This window comes from Triturus cristatus, chromosome 2_1 (genome assembly GCF_964204655.1).
Source record: "Triturus cristatus chromosome 2_1, aTriCri1.1, whole genome shotgun sequence".
NCBI classification, from domain to species: domain Eukaryota; kingdom Metazoa; phylum Chordata; class Amphibia; order Caudata; family Salamandridae; genus Triturus; species Triturus cristatus.
Window position 1 is genome coordinate 1133464414 of NC_140581.1, and position 19444 is coordinate 1133483857.

At 41.1% G+C, this 19444-nt stretch overlaps 1 protein-coding gene across 10 annotated transcripts in view; it reads left to right on the forward strand.

The window, feature by feature from the left end:
- Positions 1–19444, forward strand: part of WDFY3 (WD repeat and FYVE domain containing 3) — a 1391721-nt gene that overhangs the window by 471629 nt on the left and 900648 nt on the right. For 6 of the 10 annotated variants that reach the window (XM_085636564.1, XM_085636563.1, XM_085636568.1 and 3 more), the window contains 2 exons: positions 41–498; positions 17685–17768. In XM_085636564.1, the coding sequence (XP_085492690.1) occupies positions 41–498; positions 17685–17768 (542 nt within the window). The remainder of the gene's footprint in view (positions 1–40; positions 499–17684; positions 17769–19444) is intronic. The other 4 variants (XM_085636566.1, XM_085636570.1, XM_085636567.1 and 1 more) reach the window with 1 other exon arrangement.

Genomic DNA, 19444 nt, shown 5'->3' on the forward strand with positions numbered 1-19444 from the left:
GCTCACTCACACTCTTTTGTTTGCTCTTGGTGGTGTGTAGGCCCTGTTGTCTGTGCTGCGGGAGAGTCATCGTACCAGAACAGTCTTCAGAAAAGTCGGAGGATTTGTGTACGTCACTTCACTGCTAGTAGCAATGGAGCGGTCCCTGAGCTACCTGCCCAAGAACGGATGGGAAAAGGTGAATCAGAACCAAGTGTTCGAGCTGCTCCGGACTGTGTTTCACACGCTGGCCATGGCCATGCGCTATGAGCCGGCCAACTCGCACTTCTTCAAGACCGAGGTCCAGTACGAGAAGCTGGCCGACGCGGTGCGGTTACTCGGCTGTTTCTCGGACACAAAAAAGATCCCGCCCTCCTCTGTGTCCCCCTCCAACATACACCCATTTCAGAGACTGCTAGAAGATGACTCTTTATGTATAGATACAGTCCCTCCCACGCTACGGCACTGCAGTAAACTTTTTGTATACCTCTACAAAGTGACCACAGATTCGTTCGACAGGTATGTGCTTAGCTTGCATTTTAATTTTGAGACGAGTAAATGGCAAAGTATACTATGTGTTACCTTCTTTGAAATGGTCTGTTTGCTTGACAGTGTTAGGATATCGGACAGAAGGGCAGTCTGCACATTTCAGCTTTTTGTGTTTTTAACAAATCCATGTGCTGCGATTCTGGAGAAAACTAAATGCCAGGGAAAATTGTTTACCAATAGCAACAGTTATTGTTTTTTTTTAAACAGGATTTGTTCTGTATACATGTGTTGCGTTTTGGTTGTTATTCAATGTAGTTATAAAATTTGCGTTTACGTCCGTCATTTCCTGTCAGTGTCGACATACTTTCCATAAGTTCTTTGAGGGTGGCGAGCCTTTGGCACAGCTGTCTCTGGTAGGGGTTCTTTCTTTATGCATACATTCAAATGCTAGGCTTTCAGCAAAATGACAAAAAAAAGAGAAGTATAGTTTAGCGGGAAATCGTTGTGTGCTCCTGTAGAAACCCCCTTTTTGCAAATCGTGTTTTTTATCCTGTGTTTTGGATACAAATATTTGTTAGTAAGTGTATGTAGTAGGACTGGTTTGATTGTCGGAACACATTTTCTACTGTTAAATCAGTTGGTTAGTAGATCACCTCTCAAATAACACCCTTCTATCACATTTTGCTTTTTTCGAATTTAGCAAGTCAATGTCGGCATCTTTAATCTTTTGAGGCATTCAAGAGTTTACGGTAGTTGGTTTGGGCGCAGTCGTGTATGCCTCTTTTTCATAACATCCAAAATATCCCAGAGCCTGTTTCTTTATGCACTCTGAAACGTTAAGCTATTGTAAAAGCAGATTAAAAATCTTTCATTCAGTTTATCATTTTATATATTTTATATTCTGGTTTTAATTGGCTTTTCTTTAACAGTTGCATTTTTCTTAGTCGTCAGCCATCGCCTCAAAGCGTTGCGGATGCAAAGGTTGTGCGCTGGTTGGTTGAAGGGCTCCCGGAAGCTTTTCATTTTGATTTACGTCCGTATTTACCGAGAGGGCATTGTTATTGCTGTTTGAAGATTGGCCTGTGACCATTTTAGAGATTGCAAACTGTGTAGCAAAGATGAGCAAATACTGGTTTCAGATTCATAAAAGGACATAGCTCCTACAATTGTGATTTATGCTTGTTAAGTGCTATATCTTAACATTTGTTTTTATGTTTAATAAGCTTTATTAAGTAAATAACTGTAACATAAAAGATAGGCCATGAAAAACAATGGAACTGTAATATAATAGAAATGGAAATATAGGCAGTATACAGAGTAGAAACCTGTTTTCATGTTATCTATAACATAGGGAGAAAGGGGGAGGGAGGAAAGAAAAAGAAAAGGGGAAGTATAATAAATACAATTCTATAATTGAAGATCGTGGAAACAAATTGTAAACCTATTAAAGAAGAAGCAAATACTTAACACATCAGAAATGCCAGCCAAAAGAGAAAAGGAAACAAGGGAAAAATAAGGTAGAGGCGAAAGCAGAGACAATGATTTTTGGAGGATGAAAATTCTCAGAACGACTACGTAATGCATGCATTGAAATCTTAGTTAAATATTGGTTAATGATGTCCCAAATACATCTCTATTTACATATGGTTTAACAAAAGAGTCAAATGCAGTATATAATCTATGATAATGACAGACATTATTCCATCAGGACTTCACTGAAAGTTTAGTTGAGCATTTCCAGTTCAGTGTGATTTGCTGGAAAGCTAAGGCCAACATCAATTCAAATAAAACTTTTTCATGTAAAGACAATCCCAATGATTCTGATAAAGAGAATACTATTTCATAAAGGCGCATGAGGTTAAAAACAGCTGAAAGGTGTTTCCAAACATCCTTCCAAAAGGAAGAGACAGCTGGACAATAAAGGTGCATCAAATCAGCCATAGGGGAAAGACAGGACCAACAATCTTCATTATTAGTATGTGTAAAATTAGCTATGGATGAAGGTGTATAATATAATCTATGGTAGAGAAAGAATAAGGATTGAGTAGCAGAAGCAGATCTAAAAATCTTTAAAGGCCTAGCTTATAGTTGGTTCCAAAAATCTATGCTCCAATCACAATCCAGATCCATCTCCCAAGCAGTTTCTATCTTAGATTTCGCTCGAACAACAGCAGGAGTAAGAAGATGTTTATAGATCAAGGAAGCTTTAGGAAATACAGTTAAGTTCAGACTCTGAGTTGTGGATCTACAATGGTGAGTAGGTTCATTCGAGGGGAGAGAGTAAAACACGTCAAGAATTATTTGCATGAGGGATGAAAATTTGTGCCAGAACGAGCATGGACATTTAAAGGTGTTCTGAAATTGAGTCTCCAGGATTTCCAAAAAAGAGGCCTATTATTAATGGTAATAAGATGATTATACCAAAGGGGAGACTGAAGGAAAGCATCGTCAGAGATAATTTCCATTTGATAATGAGGTTTTAATTATGAACAAGTATGTTTAAACAGCGGAAGAGAGGTAACATTGACCTTTGTTGAGAAGGCGAGGACTTCCTTAACAGAAAAAGGTGCAAGTAAGGAACATTCAATTGTGACCCACAAAGGTGTAAAAGGTGAGACTTCAGTAAGTAGCCATTTAGAAGCTAGTCGAAGACAAAAAGCCTTCGGGTATAATCGGAAATCAGGAAAGTTCACTCCTTCTACAGATTTAGGTGTACGAAGATGTGACTGAGAAATTCTAGATTTTTTATTATTCCATAAAAAATTAGAGAAAAGAGAATCAAGTTTTTTAAAATAAACGTTTGGGATGGGATGTGAATGGGAATCATAGAAAAAGTATATAATAAAACAGGAGTAATCATCATTTTAATAGAATCAAAACGTCCCCTCCAAGAGAGAAAGAGAGTATTCCAGGAGGAGATAAGTTTAGAAATATGATCAATCACTTCCTTCATATTGATTAAAACTGATTCTGATATGGAATTATTAAACCAAATGCCTAAGTATTTAATCTTAGAACTGTTCCAACGAAACCCGGTGGCATCAAAATGTTGTTTAAAACAGAATTTGTTAATGGGTAGAATTTTGTGTCAGGATTGATTTTATACCCTGAAACAATGGAGAAGTCTGAAATTTCTTGCATAAGGGGAGGGATAGAAGTTTCGGGATGAGATATAAAGAGTAATATGTCGTCCGCATAAGCAGATAACTTCAAATGTTGATCACCATAGACAAAACCAGAAATAGATGTATTTTGACGAATATGAGATAAAAAGGGTTCAAGTGATAAAATAAAAAGGAGGGGAGAGAGAGGGCAAACTTGACATACACCACGCTGTAAATTAAAAAATTGAGAGACAAGACCATTAACTACAACAGAAGCTTTAGCAGCTGAATATAACAGAGGAATCAGAGAAATGAATTTAGGAACAAAACCATGCCTTTGAAGAGCTTTAAATAAAAAGGACCAGTTCACTCTATCAAAAGACTTTTCTGCATGGATGGAGACTGCAGCTAGAGTATAAGGAAGAATTGAGGCCTTATTCAAAACATTAAATAATAAACTAGAGTTGTCCGATGTTAATCTACCTATAACAAAACCACATTGCTCTAAGCCAATTAGTTTTGGTAGAAGAGGTTCAAGGCGTAACACGAGCAATTTGGCGAACATTTTGTAGTTCACGTTCACTAGGGAAATAGGGCGGCACTTTTTTCATTGTTTGGGATCCCGACCATCTTTATGGATTAAACAGATTGTAGCTTCTAAAAAAGTGCCCTGTGCCTTTAGCAGAAGTATGAAAATATTGAAAGAGCTGTAAAAGTTTTGGAAAAAGAAGATTTGAGAAATGTGAATAAAATTCTACAGTGAAACCATCCGGGCCTGGAGTTTTATGTTTCTTAAGAAGACTTAAAGATTGAGATCTTTCCAGGATTGATAGATCAGATCCTAGAGGAGCAAAGTCCAGGTTTACATGAGATGAAGGTGGAACGTGGTTAAGATATGTATCGATAGAAGAGGGATGTGAAGAGGACTCTGGGGTGTATAGATTTGTATAAAATTCCATGAATTCGTTTAAGATGTCTTGCTGTTCAAAGCGGAGTTTTCCGTCTGATGAATGAATAAAATCTATCAAAACACGTTCCTTCCGAGACTTAAGGTAATTAGCCAGGAGCTTGTCGACTTTCTTTCGCCCACCATAATACCGAGCACTCGTTTGGCGAAGAATAGATGAAGAATTATCCGTTGATGTTTTATTAAAGTCAAGTTTCGCACAAACAAGCTCCTGTAGGGCAGATGCAGATGAGGATGTATAAAATTGGTGTTCTTAACGTTTGATATTTAGCAATCAAAACTTTCTGCTGATTAAGTAATTGTTTCTTTTTCCTGGAAACAAAGTCTATAATGAAACCATGTGCTGTGGCTTTAAAAGAGTCCCAGAGTAGTGAAGGAGAGGTATCTGGAGACATATTTAAAGTAAAGAATTCCTCCGTAAAGGAAATAAAAGAAGAAGTAAAAAGTGGATCTTGCAAGAGAGAATTATTAAACCTCCATCTAGAAGATCTAGGTTGTGAACAGAGAAAGTCAAAGTCAGCAACAGCCGGGGCATGGTCAAGTTCTGTGTTAAAGCAGGAGGAAGGAAAATGTAGTCTATCGGGACTGAGAAAAAGGAGAATTCTGTGTTGTCAGGATTACAGAGCCTCCAAGCATCCACAAGGTGTATCTGAGATATTGTACTTTGAAATTGTATATGGGTCTTATGAGGGATAAAACGGACTTGGGATTGTCGATCAATGAAAGGGTCAATCACTTGGTTACAATCACCTTCTAAAATAAAAAAAATGTGTCCTTATGTTGAATACATTTTTTTGTGATATTAGGCCGGTGGAGTTGAACCATAACTATTAAAAACTGTAAGAGAAATATTGTTAATGAGTAACTTAACTAATATCCATCAACCTTCTAAATCAATTTCTTTAGAAATAACAGAACATTTCAAACGTTTATGAATCAGAATAATTACCTCATTTTTCATAGTGGTCGTAGGAGACACCAAGACTAAACCCACCCACTGCCTTTTAAGCTTCAAAGCCACTGTCTCTTTCAGATGAGTCTCTTGCAATAAAACAAAGTCAGGATTATATGAGGCTAAATGAGATAGTATTATCTGCCTCTTTATAGGATTAATAAAACCTTTCACATTCCATGAAACAACTTTGAATGCAAGAAAAATTGATTAAATATAAGAACCACACCATCAACATCAATGTGGAGAAAGAAGAGGAGTCTTGAGAAAAGAGAATTATAGAGTAAAATATCCAATGAAATCACTAAGAAAAAGGAAAGAAAAAAGGAGAAGGGAAAAAAGAGAGAGAATAGATGAGATAATAAGAGAAGACAGTACATGTCGTACAAAAAATGACGATTGAAATACATACCTGAAGGGGAAACAGATAGAAACTAAGACTGGCAACAGACAACAAAGACGACACACCCGACAGGGGAGACAAACCACGTCGGGAGATCAACAAGGAAGACGAGGTTATGGAAACGAATATGAGGGAATCCAAACGATCTGTAATAAAAATAAAAGTAAAAGACACAACATGGATGAATATAAACAGATGTGATTTCCAAAACATATCCTGCAAAGGAAATGATTATTGTTGGTTAGAGTGAGCGTTACATGAACCTTTCAAAAATCAAAGAGAATTTCACATAAAAGTAATTTTATGGAAGGAGGACCGGCTGTATCCATGGTAGTCGAAGAGTGTGAATGGAGACATTTTCGAAGGTCTGCAGGATCTTCAAAAGTATAAGTGTTGTTTTGAAAAGTAACTTTGAAAAGGCATGGATGGAATAAACCATATTGGGCACCAATGGAACGTAAAGCTGGTCTAAGATCTAGAAATTCCTTCCGTCGTTTAGCTGTTACTGTTGCGACGTCTTGGGATATGAGCACTTTAGATCCTGACCATATTAATTGCTTCTTAAGTTTGGCCACATTCAAGACTTGCAAAAGGTCAGTTAATTGCAAAAAACAGAAGGATCACGCCACAAGCTCTTGGGGGAGCCAATGTGGAATAAAGGCGAGGGCCCAGCCTATGGGCATGCTGGATATTCAGAGAAGTCGAAGCAGGAAGGTCCAAAAGCTTCGGAAGAAAAGAAGCGAAAAAAGTCACAGGGTTATCTCCCTTGATACCCTGAGGAAGACCATACAGACGCAGATTGTTGCGCCTATTTCTGTTCTCAAGATCCTCAGCAGATTTTTTCAAGAGAACCACCTCCCTCTCCAAAGATGATGTTTTTGTAGAGGTAACTTGAAGGTCACTAACATGTTGTTCGACCGTGGATATTCTGGAATCAAGCTTAAACCATTTAGTGTTCAATAACTGTAGGCGTCCATTGGTTTCCTCTATAAATGGGCGCAAAGCACGTATTTCCTAAAGAACAGTGTCTAAAGACACAGGCAAAGCAGGTTTCAGTGGAGACGGAGGATCTTGTTTGAGTCTTTGTTAGTAGATGTGGGCGAATTTAATTTTGAGGGTACAATGGATGAAGGAACTGCTCTGGAAGAATTATGATGAGCCACATTGACCCGGTTTCGGAAGTCATCCATAGAGGTTGCCAAGGAAGCGGAGTGCGTCGCAGGCAAACCAGAAGTAGACTTTCTGCTAGAATGCAACAGCTGTTTAGATTTGCCCATGTAATACAAAGTTCCAGTAGAACCAGCTTAGAAGAGATAAATAAATAATAAGAGCTCCCTTTAATGAAGAATAAATAAATAAAAAGACCTGTGGCGTGATAAATGCCCTTTTGAGAATAGCTGGACCAAGGTACCAAGAGTTAAGAGATATAAGTCTCAAAAGCCAATGCGCAAACACAGTTCATTATGTGAGAAGCAGAGCTGAAAGGAAATTCCAGTCTGGAGAAGAAACAAAATGGCGGCCGGAAGGCAAGATAAGATGTCTCACAACATTTTACATGTCCAAAGGTAGGGGGAAGGGTCCAAAAGACAGCCTCATGGTCAGGGTATGTTCCGCATTGGAAACCTCCCCCTGGAGTCTAGAAAACGGTGCTGGAACCGCTGTAGTCCCCTGATGATCTCCCGACGTAGCGCGGAGCTCTGAGCTCAGGCGGCCATCTTGAAAGGCGACGCACGCGTTCCTGCTATATCTTAACATGAAAAAAGATATTTAATGCAATTAAACCCGCTAAAAGGAATGCAACTTTATAGTTCATAATGGTAAACTATCCTACCTTTACTGTAACGTGAGGTTACTCGCACTTTTCTTAGCTGTAACGCTTCGGTGTAAATGTCCCTCTGCATAATTTAATGTAACCCCTTTCTTGCTCTTTCCCACAAGGTACACCTATTGCTTGTAACTCAATGTTCTCTGCAGATTAGGATCACTGAAACCGAAGCTCCCATGCATGAATCTGCTGCACATGCAAAATTGTTTGTTAACAACACCTTTTTCAACTTTTGAGCTACAGACACGTTCGGCACATACAATCTACAGCCCCTCGTAGGGGACAGGATAAAGACTGCACAGTCCATAATGTTCCATCGTACCCTTTTACATATTATTCACAGGTCCCCTCTGTCTAACCCATAATGCACCCACAACTTTCTAACTTATATTGGTGTTTTTCATGGAACACCCATGTGCAAAATAGATGGGGTCCTCCAGTTTCGCACAACTGCCCGTTCCCAACCCTCCATTCCGTCAGAGGAGAGTCTCCAGGTGTTTTCCAGTAGTTAACAAAGTCTTGTTTCGTTACACGATAAATGTCCCAGGCTCTACAAGGATTCAATAGCCTCTTGGGCCCAGTAGAACATCGAAAATACCCAAGAGAGCGGTTTTGGGCAAGGCCACAATTGTGTGTCCCAGTACATTCAACAACGTCTCAAATATTCAGGACCAGTAGCGCTAGATGACCGGGCATCCCAAAACCACATGATAAGTCTTCTATCCCCTCCGGGCACCTCAAACAGGTGGGTTCGGGCAACCTCTGGACTTTCCACCATCACTGGGATGTGAGATAAGTATAGTATATGCGCACGTGAACTTTTTAATGTCTGTCAGTCAGGCGGTCAAGGCTATGTTCTAAAAACATCCCCACTAAATATATTTCTCAAGCTTATTTTCCTGGAGGATCTATCAATGACTCTGAATAAAGACACACTCAGTAGACTATAATTTATTTTCAGGTTTTACGTTGAGATGTAAATTGCTGCTGCACAGGACCCCAGCATTGGGTGTCCATTGTGACTTCAGGAAAAATGAAGACATTTACTCATTTAGGATCAACTACAGCCATTCGGTTATCCACTTCTATCTGTAATCAAACATAGTACTCATTGCTGATCCTGGTGATCTTATGTCTCTATTTGACACACAGAGCAAGGAAAGGTAATGGTGGTGGTACTAGTGGTCGCATGGGAGCGGACTCTGAAGGGTTCCTCCGTACTGGTCATTGTAGAATGGAAATTGTTGGAAACTGGGCTTTTGTTGCAGTAGTCCCCCCCCTTTTTTGCCTGGTAGGTGATGCAGCTTTGACTTGAAGTGCACTGGGTTCCTGCTAAACAGGCCACCAGTGCCAGTATTATTTCCCTAAAACAAGACAAATGGTCATTTGATCCCCAAGTGACAAGGCCTTTAGCACCTCTGTAAGTCCCTAGTGAGTGTTCTCTGGTACCTAGTGCATATCCCTTAGGGTCCCTAAGAGCTGCGGGATAACTTGTGCCACTCTTAGGGACCCAGCACCACACTCCTACAGACTGCCACTGCAGACTGTGACGAGGTGCTCTAAAAAGTGAAAACATGTAATACACCTGTGTGCCATGTCCCTAACACTGCATGTAATATTTGTAAGTCACCCCTACAGCAGGCCATGCAACCCTAACGTAAGGTGCTTTCTATTACATGTGTGGACATATCTGCATGAGCAGATATGCCCCTGTGCTGGCCAGTTCAATTCCTGCCAGTGCAAGTGACCAGAGAAGCCATTTTAAGTACATGTGCTGGACACTGGTCAGAAACGAGTTCCCCAGCTACATGATGGCTCCACTGAAACTAGAGAGGTTTTGTATCAACCATCTTATATTATTAAGCCACACTGGTTCCAAGGATGGATTTAATAATACATGCACCCGTGTAGGGAACCTTAGAGGTGTGCCCCCTGAGAACCTAGCAACTACTAGTGTGCTGACGGACTGGTCTTAGCCAGCCTGCTACCACAGACTAGTTTCTGACCCCCAGGGATGAGGGCCTTTGCTCTCTGGAGGTCAGGAACAAAGCCTGCTCAGGCAGAGGGTGTTTACATCCCCTCCCACAGGATGACTTGTGAATTAGCATTCCAAGGCAGAGATCTTCAAACAGCCCAATTCCTTTGGTATGCTAATTTGGCTTCCCTCGCAGGAGAGGATGCCTAAAAGTTTCTATTTTGAAACATACTTACCTGATCGGATTGATTCCAGGACCTAAATATTTATAAAGATATGTGTTGTTGTTATAAATTGGTGGGGATCTCCTTATTGAGTCGTGTGTACTATTTTATTGACTGTGTGAGTATTTGCAAATGGCTAACACTCCTCTTTGATAAATTTTAGGCTGCTCGACCACACCACCACTTAGAAGAGCACCAGGGTATTGCTATAGCAAGCCCTGTGCACTCATAAGGGAATTCCTGGACTCTTTGTTTGGTATACCTCTATTTGGTATACCATATAAAAAAACAGCTTCCTACAGAAATTGAAAAAGTCCTGGGCCAATAAGTCCCCAATTCCATTAATGTCCCAAATGGTATGCCATTTAAAAATACTCTCTCGTTTTGCCTCACTGTGCCAATAATAAGATTCTTCTTTTTTAGGTCTAGCTTGGCAGTGCTGCTCTCTGTTTGCTTGTTGTTACCAATTCTTTAAAATATACATTGAGTGGGCTTTGTCTTCATTAAGAGAAGGATTTATCTTCCATCTTATGCCATTGGGAATTTAGCCTATCATTCCACTTACTATGTAGTGCTTGTATTGCAATGCATGAGACACTATTTTACTATCTCAAGAATGTTCTGAATCATCCCATATTAAATTATTTAACACATAGTTGTACACAGAAAGCAGTTGTTTTTATATTGGAGCGAGCTGTACACAGAAAGCAGTTGTTTTTATATTGGAGCGAGCTGTTTTAATGTTTTAGTCGAGTCTCAAAATACAGGTTAGACATATTGGCTTTGCCAGCACTTGTTTGAGAGTGGAAAAAAAGACGCAAAGTATGGTTGAAAAAAACGTTTAGTCTGATTTTTATGTCCTTCGTCGTAGAGGAGACAGATGCCCTTTCATGCAAACCCTCATTATAAAACCCTGAGAGGCAGATAAGAGGACTCTTACAAGGCAAAGAAGACAGCTGTAATACTTGTGACCACATAGATCCTGCTTTCATAGTTAGGACTTATAGACAAATAATCCCTAAACCATCATTACTGATTTTGGGGTTCTGGGCCATCTCCTTTCATGTTTTCTTGGCCATCAGCCTTCACTAAGACATTCATCCACACTACACCTCTCCCTCATGCACCCACAGTAACACACACATCACATTTATCATCTGGCTCATTCAGGACTGCTACGGACATGGCCTCCGCGGGGGTTGGAACCAGTCTGGCAGACATGTAAGGTTACCAAAACTATGTAAAACATCTTGTTACTGTTGTGATCAAGGTGGGCAGGGTCCTGAAGAACACACCATAGTTGTTGTAAGGGTAAGTGGTATATTTGTATTCACATTAGACAGAAGCATTAATCAAAACTTTGTGGATTTGAAAGACAACTTTCTAGTGAAGCTTGGATGGTGCTCCCACAAGTGTTTTCATAAATGAAGTGGCAAATGTTACACTTGTAAGCATGTTAAGTCATTAACGTTTGTGAAAGCTTCATCCATTTTTAACGGTGCCTTTAAACGGGGGAGGGAATATTAAAAAAGAAACCCAACTTGTTTTCAAATGAACTCTTTGAATGTTACAAGAGAGTAGTTTCTGGAGGCCTTTGAAGAACCAGGCAGAAACACTTTTGCAGCGAGAGAGAAAGAGGAGAGTGATTGATCGATCTTTCTCCTCTGAGAAGAAGGATCTTAACATTCCTATCAGCATTCCAAATGAATTAGGAGTTCCGCAGATGCAGAATGTGGTGTGTGAGGAAGACTATTAGATTTTAGAGAGAGTTTAGAACAGGCTTAGTTTTGTTTAGGAGCTTGTTTCATTTAAGCATTAAAGGCTTCTAGTAATTGATGGGCGTGCTGTATTCTGGACAGTAGTTCTCATCCATGAAGTTGGGCCGAGGCAGCATCGGTGGCCATCCAGCAAGTTGTTCTTGTGGATCATAATATGTGAATGGCAACCACCTGGGTAACTCCGCACTTCTCCGACAAACACTCTGATGTATGTCTACTGATGCACAGTTAGGATAAGTCATGGTGAGAAACCTTTCTGACTGAACTTTCCCGAAGTTTTGGTAGCTTCTGTTCCTCTCAAACATTCCCTTTGGAGGCATGCCAGTTAAAGATGGAACCATGGGTGTAGAGTTAAGTACATATTAGTGAAGGTACAATTGTGCTCCTAGGGCCAAAGCCTGCCTTTGAGTAGGTGACGCACTTCATGGCTGCACATTTTATGTTACTTATATACTTTGTGAGGGTTGGATCCATTGTGTTGCTGTCAAAACAAGTTTTTGCTTTGGCGTGCCATATTCTGAGAATGCCCCATCACTCTAGAAGAAGCTAGGCTTTTGGACAAGGTGATCAAATAAGATCCTTAAAATCTATTTCACTTTTACACTACTTATATACGTTTCCACTACAAATTAACAGGTCTAATAATATATGATCTCAAAATGTAAACTTTTTGTAATTCCAGTAAAACACTCGGAAGCCAAAGCTGCGTTTAAGGTAACGAGAGTAAATATAAAATCAATGACAGTTTGTTCCCTGAGCATTAGTAAAAAAACACTGAGGATAAACTAACATTTGTTAATAGTTTCCTATTTGGGGAAACAAAAGGGCAGGTGTGCCAGAATGAGCTCTGAATTATGAATACAGTAAAACGTAGCTTGATTCCCAGCAGCTTCAACCCATTTAGTTTGAAATGGTAACAGAGAGTCAAATGTACTACAATGAAAGGAGTCAGAGAAGTTTGGTTCAACAGATTAATAATAACTTATATCTCAGGTAGTGTTAAGGATTTCTTAAAGGAAGTGGATCACAAGTCATCAATGGTTGAGCTTAAAAACAAGGACTCTAAGTTTATCTTAAGTAATGATGGCACCCTTAGGAGGAATTGCTGGGCACAAAACAAATTCATATTGTTGACAGGGTATGTGTTTTGAAGGTCGGCTTTTGAACACCAATTACTTAAAATATCATGTATCATTTGAACTCTTTACCACAAACTGAACACTTAGAAATAGAAGTGCAAGTTAAAAAGTTCTACAGTGTCCGGACAGGAAAAAATTTAGCCCCTGCTCTGAAATCAATCCCCACCCATCCAAAGATTCAGCCCCCAAAGCCCTCTCCCCTTCGGTTTGTCAAGTTTCTCTTTATGCCAGCCGCTCAAATGCTACCTAAGAGGTAGCTGATGGATATGAGCCATACACGTCACTTGAAATTTAGCTCCCATCATCCTACTTTTTCAAGTGTGCCCAATTTCCCATTGTTTTAATGTACTGCTGTGATTTGAACCAATAGGTGGATTAAACCTTTTCGGTCTTCGGGACTGTCGCTTAACACACATTGACAAACCCTTCAGAGCTAACTTTTTATCCCAATGAAAAGTTTTGGTGTGAAGGTTATTAAGATTTGTTGTCAAGCTTTGTAATGGTGGGTACCAGTAGATGGTAGTATATATTGTTGGTAATTTCAGCTGTGGGGGGCAGGAAATTGAACACCAGGGTCTGAAATCCAGTGTCCTCGCCTGAGCAGTAGGTATTGCATATTTGGTAGGACATGAGAGAAGATACTTCATCTTCTCGGGAGGGCTGCTGTACTTTTTAATGAGTGTTACAACACTACACAGCAAGGCTGTCACGGTTTGAATAGGACAGAGCCATGATTCTCAGCATTGCTACTGTGCGTTAAATCAGACAGTACCACAACTTCTTAGCAGAGCTTCTGTCTTGCAGTGAAACCAAATGGGCACTTTCTAGCATGCCTTATACATTTTTAATCTGGCAGAATTATCACTTCTTAGCTGCTACAGGTTTAATGGAGCAGCTGTTGCACTTTTGAGCGGTTGTTTTAAGTGAGACCGTATATGGGCTTCTCAGAAGAGTTACTATTCATTTAATGGCCATTACCTGATCTTCCAACCAGTGCTGTGAAGCGGAAGTGACAGTTGAAGCTCTTCTGATGAGCGATGCCTCGATTTTAATAGGACCGTTCCAGAGCTTCTCAGCAAGCCTAAAATTTAATTGGGGCATTACCAACACCACCGTAGTGCAGCTGTCATTTGAATGGGATAGTACTGACCCTTTTCAGAAATAAAGCTATCCACTTAGAACTGCATTAGAACTTCTCAGCATGGCTACTATGCTTCCAGAAGGACAGTGTAAAGACGTCTGAGCAGAGATTACATACTCTTAATGGAAAGATGCCCAAACTTCTCAGCTGGACTGCTATGTTTTTAATTCTTAAGTTTAAAGATGCCCAAACTTCTCAGCTGGACTGCTATGTTTTTAATTCTCAAGTTTAAAGATGCCCAAACTTCTCAGCTGGACTGCTATGTTTTTAATTCTTAAGTTTCCGGACTTCTGAGCAGGGTTGCTTCACTTTTGATAGTGCTGTGCTAATAGCGGTCTATAGTCTCCCAGACCAATATTGAAATGGGCAGGGCATGTGGCCTGCATGTACAGCCATGCCGCTATTTGATGGATAATAGCATAGTGTACATAAGGCAGCGGAGGTGTAGCTTCTCATACACAGAACAGCTGCAGTGCATGCTTCTCACACAACCATGTTAGCTCTTTTCTTTGTGCAAATTTGCAACCCATAAAGCGCTATCTGATTAATCAAAATTCGCAACTGCAGCTAGTCATCAAATCAATTTATTTAAATAATATGAAGCACATTAGGCTCCACAAAGAAGCCAAAGAGTGGTTAAGTTTCAAACCATAAAGGTTTATTGAAGGTTAAAATGTTTACAGCAGGCAAAAAAAATCAAATTAGTGCTAATCAATAAATAATACATGAATACTTTAGTCAATATGAAGTTCATGTCAATCAAAGTCATATAATAAGGCGAATTATGATAGTCGCTTTCCAAGGAAAGTTAAGTAAAATCAGTTCTGAAATAAACTTAATACCCTAGTCTGCTCTAAGCTGTCTCGAAAATGGACAAAGAATGTCTGAACTGTGACCTACTAGACTGCACCGTCTTAAACCACACAATTGTAACATTCGCTGCACCTACACATAGCTCCCATAAAGCTTTCTAATCCGGTTAAGGCATAAATATTATACAGTCTCAAGCTCATTAGTTTCTCAGGATCCTCCACAATACAGCTTCTATAGACATCCTTCAAACTTCTAATTATTTGCAACAAAACGAGATTCATTAGACCAGCCTGTACTCTGCAGTTGTACTGTTGCAATGAATAGGACACTCTGCAGTTATTACGTAAAAGAAACATCTCACGTGGGAAAGAAAGCAAAGACACATCGTGCTTGTTCATTCAGACTTCAGCTTCTCATAGAAATAAAAATGCACGTGTCAAAAACAAGATGGCATCTAAAATGGCACTGAAACCGGTCCTAGGATGCTTGTTTCCGGTCCAGGGAGGACCTGGCTTGGTAGTTCGGGCTGAGGTACAGGGTCAAGACTGATTTGCATATGGCCTGGTCTAAACTTGGGTGGCATGGTGAGCAAAAAGAAGGATGGATTTAACCCAGATCTCTTGACTGGGGGTGAATGTTTGGATTTGTTCTGCATTCTGTCCATCAATTGGGTGTCTTTGGCATCTAAACGTTAGCCATTCCAAAGACAGGCCTACGTTAGCTATGGTCAATCTAAACATGAAAAATGCACAGTTAATAGCATTTGCTTGTGTTTACCTCCTCATGTTAAAATGTAAAATATTTAATATGGAAAAAACAATCTTCACACAGAACAGGTACTACACAGTGCAAGCTTCTTTTACACACAAACACACAGAACCACACACGGCGGGTACAGTACAGGAAGCCGAAGTACTTCTTCATCGATGCACAACAGGCACAGTTCATGCAGTGGTAAATCATCTTAACTCTCTATGGCTAAATATAGTGCTTTTGCCAAAGCCTGGGTATGTTCAGTATTATTTCAAATATTTGCGTCTTAGTTAACTAGTTTGCTTTATAAAGGTTAACAAGCACAAACAGCAACGCTTAGTGGCTCAGTTGATTTAATTGTTTGTAGCTTTATAAACATTAAAAAGAAACAATTTCCCTTAATGTTTTAATTTAGTTTTAATTTCTTTGTGTGCAGGCAGATATTCACGGACCAACTGTGGGATGTACATATTTTAGATGTAATATGCAGATTTCTAAACAGACCTCTATCTCTAAATAATCCTACTATTTGTAATCTTAAAACAAGCATTTTCAATGCAATAGGTCTCGCATTTACACGAGTTTCAGCTATTGGCATTATAAATGACTACGCTTTTTATTTATGCTTTAAAAACCAAAACAAAAATAAAAGGCATTTTCATTTCCAATGCCAATAGCTCAAACTCGCGTCAATGCAAGACCTATTGCATTGCAAAGGCTTCTTTTCACTCGCTTAGATTGCTGCTAAGCTCCACCCCCTCATGGGATGGAGGGTGCCAAAAGAGGAGGCGAGCGTGGACTGGCTGAGGGGAGGGAGTGGGCAGCAAAGAAGCCGAAGCTGCTGCTGGTTTAGCGCGGTGTTCCTGATACGGGGGCCGCGCTTATTCTGAAAGTAAAAAACAAAAAAAGAAAGCACGCCCGCTTTAGGGACACTGCGCTCAGTATAAAAGTTGAAAAAAAATGCTACAGAGCACGGTGTCCCTTAAGCGGGCACCACACTCCACCTTGAAGTAAAAAAAAAAAAAAAAAGAAACATGCAACCGAGCTCGGTGTCCCTGAAGCGGATGCCGTGCTCAGAATTAAAGTTAGCAAAACAAAAAAAAAACTGAGTGCGGTTTCCTTAAAGCAGGCACCGCGCTCAGCATGCAGATACAAAAAAAAGCAGCCGCCATTGTCCCCAGTATCAATAAATAAAATAGTGCTAACCCACTTATAAGGCAGACCCTGTAACAAGTCAAGTAAAATGTCCAGTCGTTTTGGGTGGTAGCTAAAGGAGACAATGTGGTACCAAGGAGGGACTAACAAGCCTTTCAACGAATCAGAAGCCAGCATTTAAGAAGTACAATGACACAAGCCAATGACAAATAAGGGCGGAGAGTGGGTGGGGCTTCCACTACATACTCTATTTCATCATGCCTCACAGAGCGAGCAGTTAATGCGCGCTGCCGCTAGGCTCGACCTAAAAAGCATTTTATTGCAGGGGAACTCCGTGAATTTTCAACTCCAGTACACTACTCACTCTGCTCCACCTCATGCAATTGCTATCAGAAAGTGCTCCATCTGCACCCCATTGACAGCTGTATCGCAGGATAGAGGACGGAAGGGTTGGTAAAGGAGTACAATGAGGAGGAGGGCCATCTTAGCTGCCCGCAGGAAGAGCAAACAAACACTTCGCTGTTGTTCATTTGTGTTGGTTGAAATCTGTTGTTAAGGCAGTTGCTGCCCATCTCTTTTCATTGTTTAGTAACACTTCATGTTTTAGCAGTAGTACACAGGACTAACAAACTCTTCACTGATGGGAGCAAACTGGTGGCAAATCAATGTTCTTAGCATAACAGGACCCGAACAGAGTGTACCTTTGTGGAACAAATCTCAGTGCTTTCAGCTGATTTGGTTTGGTAGCCTCGTTTATTCTTCAATGTGGGGAAATTTGAGTACCCAGATGGTTTGTGAGCTCCTCACAGTGTGCTTGACAGCTACATAATTGAACTCGTTGTCTTTGTGTTGTATTTGGTGCATGCTCCGTGCCATGTTTCTTGTACTTCTTGCTAGTTCCAAAAATGTTCTTTGTACCTAACAAGCTTCTGGCTTCTTGTTCTCTTTCTAACCTCTTGATACCCCTCGTGTCTGTTTTGTCTGTAGTCATGCAGAACAGATCCCTCCATGCCTGACACATGAGACAACACTCCCCTCCCCTTGGGGAACACCAGCTCTGTCCAGGAAAAGGTACTGACAGTCTAACAGACCTTACTTGTTCATCTCCTTTCTTTTTCTCTTCTGCAAACTGTGTTTTGTCTGGGCTTTATTTTTCAATGTCACCTTTTCTGTGTTTGTGTGTGTTGTTTTGAACCTGTGTATGAGATTTTCACCATCAACCTGATCAACTGTCCAGGAACAACTTTATTTTTCTAAGTGTACCTGTTAGGAAAGTCACTCTATTTTTTATATTCAACTGAAAATACATACTACCGTTACGATGTAGGAACAGATCGATGTCTGTGCTTCTCAAGGAGTGTTTTCATGTTAACGTCATTACACAATTTTTATTTTTTTTTGATTTTCAAAAACCTTTATTGAGGATTAGACACAACAAAATTACAGCGTTGCACCATGACAAAATAATATGCACTGCGATACAACATAAAAGGTCAAAGGCTACCACATACATATACAACAAAAAACAATATTAATGAAATAAGTCGGGGAAACACCAAAACCAATCAGGAGAGGTTGTCTTACACGGCACCATGTATGAGAGGTGGGGGACAACACTGAGAATCGGGGGGGGAGGGAGCAGTGAGGAGGAGACTCATTGACCTTCACCGGCGGCTGCCACGAGCGGAGCGCCGGCGGGGAGCGCGGGAGAGGTCGCCGGGTGCTGGGAAGTGTGATTTAGGAGGTAGGAGATGAGCGGTCCCCAAATATCCAGTGGATGGGATCTGGCAGGCATTAGGTCCCAAAATTCGGACAGGAGAGTGACAACAGGAAGCATCCTCCAGCCAAAGGGCCACCCTTGGTGCAGGCCGGCGACCCCAGCACATGGAAACTCTGCGCCACGCGAGGACTAGTAGCATAGCAGTCAGTTTGTGGGAGGCATCTGGACAGAATTTGACGAAGCCTTTAAGGCAAGGCAGAGGATCAGGCTGGAACGGAGAGGAGGTGATCTTGGAAATGACAGCACATACCTCACGCCAGTAAGCGGAGACCTTGGGGCATAGCCAGGCGAGGTGGGAGAAGTCGGTCGCAGGCGCTGAGCAGCGCAGGCGTCTGTCACTGGCAATGAGACCCATCTTGTGCAATTGTGCAGGGGTCCGGTAGAGCCTGTGTAGATACTTAAAGTGGATAAGGCGCAGACGATAGTTAGGAGAGAAGCGTTTAATCTGAGTGCAGCAATAGAGCCAGTCGGTCTGGGAAATTTCGATGCCTAGGTCCTCCTCCCACGCCACGCGCGCCCTGTCAGTAGAGATGGAATAAGCCGCCAGTGTGGAAGCGTAGATTTTGGTGACCAATTTCTTTGGGGAGGCGGACGTGTAGAGGAAATTGAGAGTGGCCATCGAGGGGGGAGGCTCGGGGAAAGAGGGGGTGGAGCTTCTTACAGACCGCCCGGAGCTGATAATTAAGAAAGTGTCCATAGGGCCAGAGTCAGCATCAAGAGTGTAGAACATGTTCTCAGGGTAGCGATCAGACACGGTGGAGAGCCCAAGACGAGTGGCGTGTTTCGCCATCCCCGAAGATTGAAGAGGAGGAAAGGCCGGGAGTTGAGCAATGGGCATTGCAGCTGCAGAGAGCATGCCCGAACCTGAATATTTCCGAAGCCCCTCACAAGCCTAGCGCAGGGTCTGGACCTCAGTGTGCGGAGGCCTTGCCGGAGCAAACAAAGTGGTAGTGAGCGGCCACGGGGC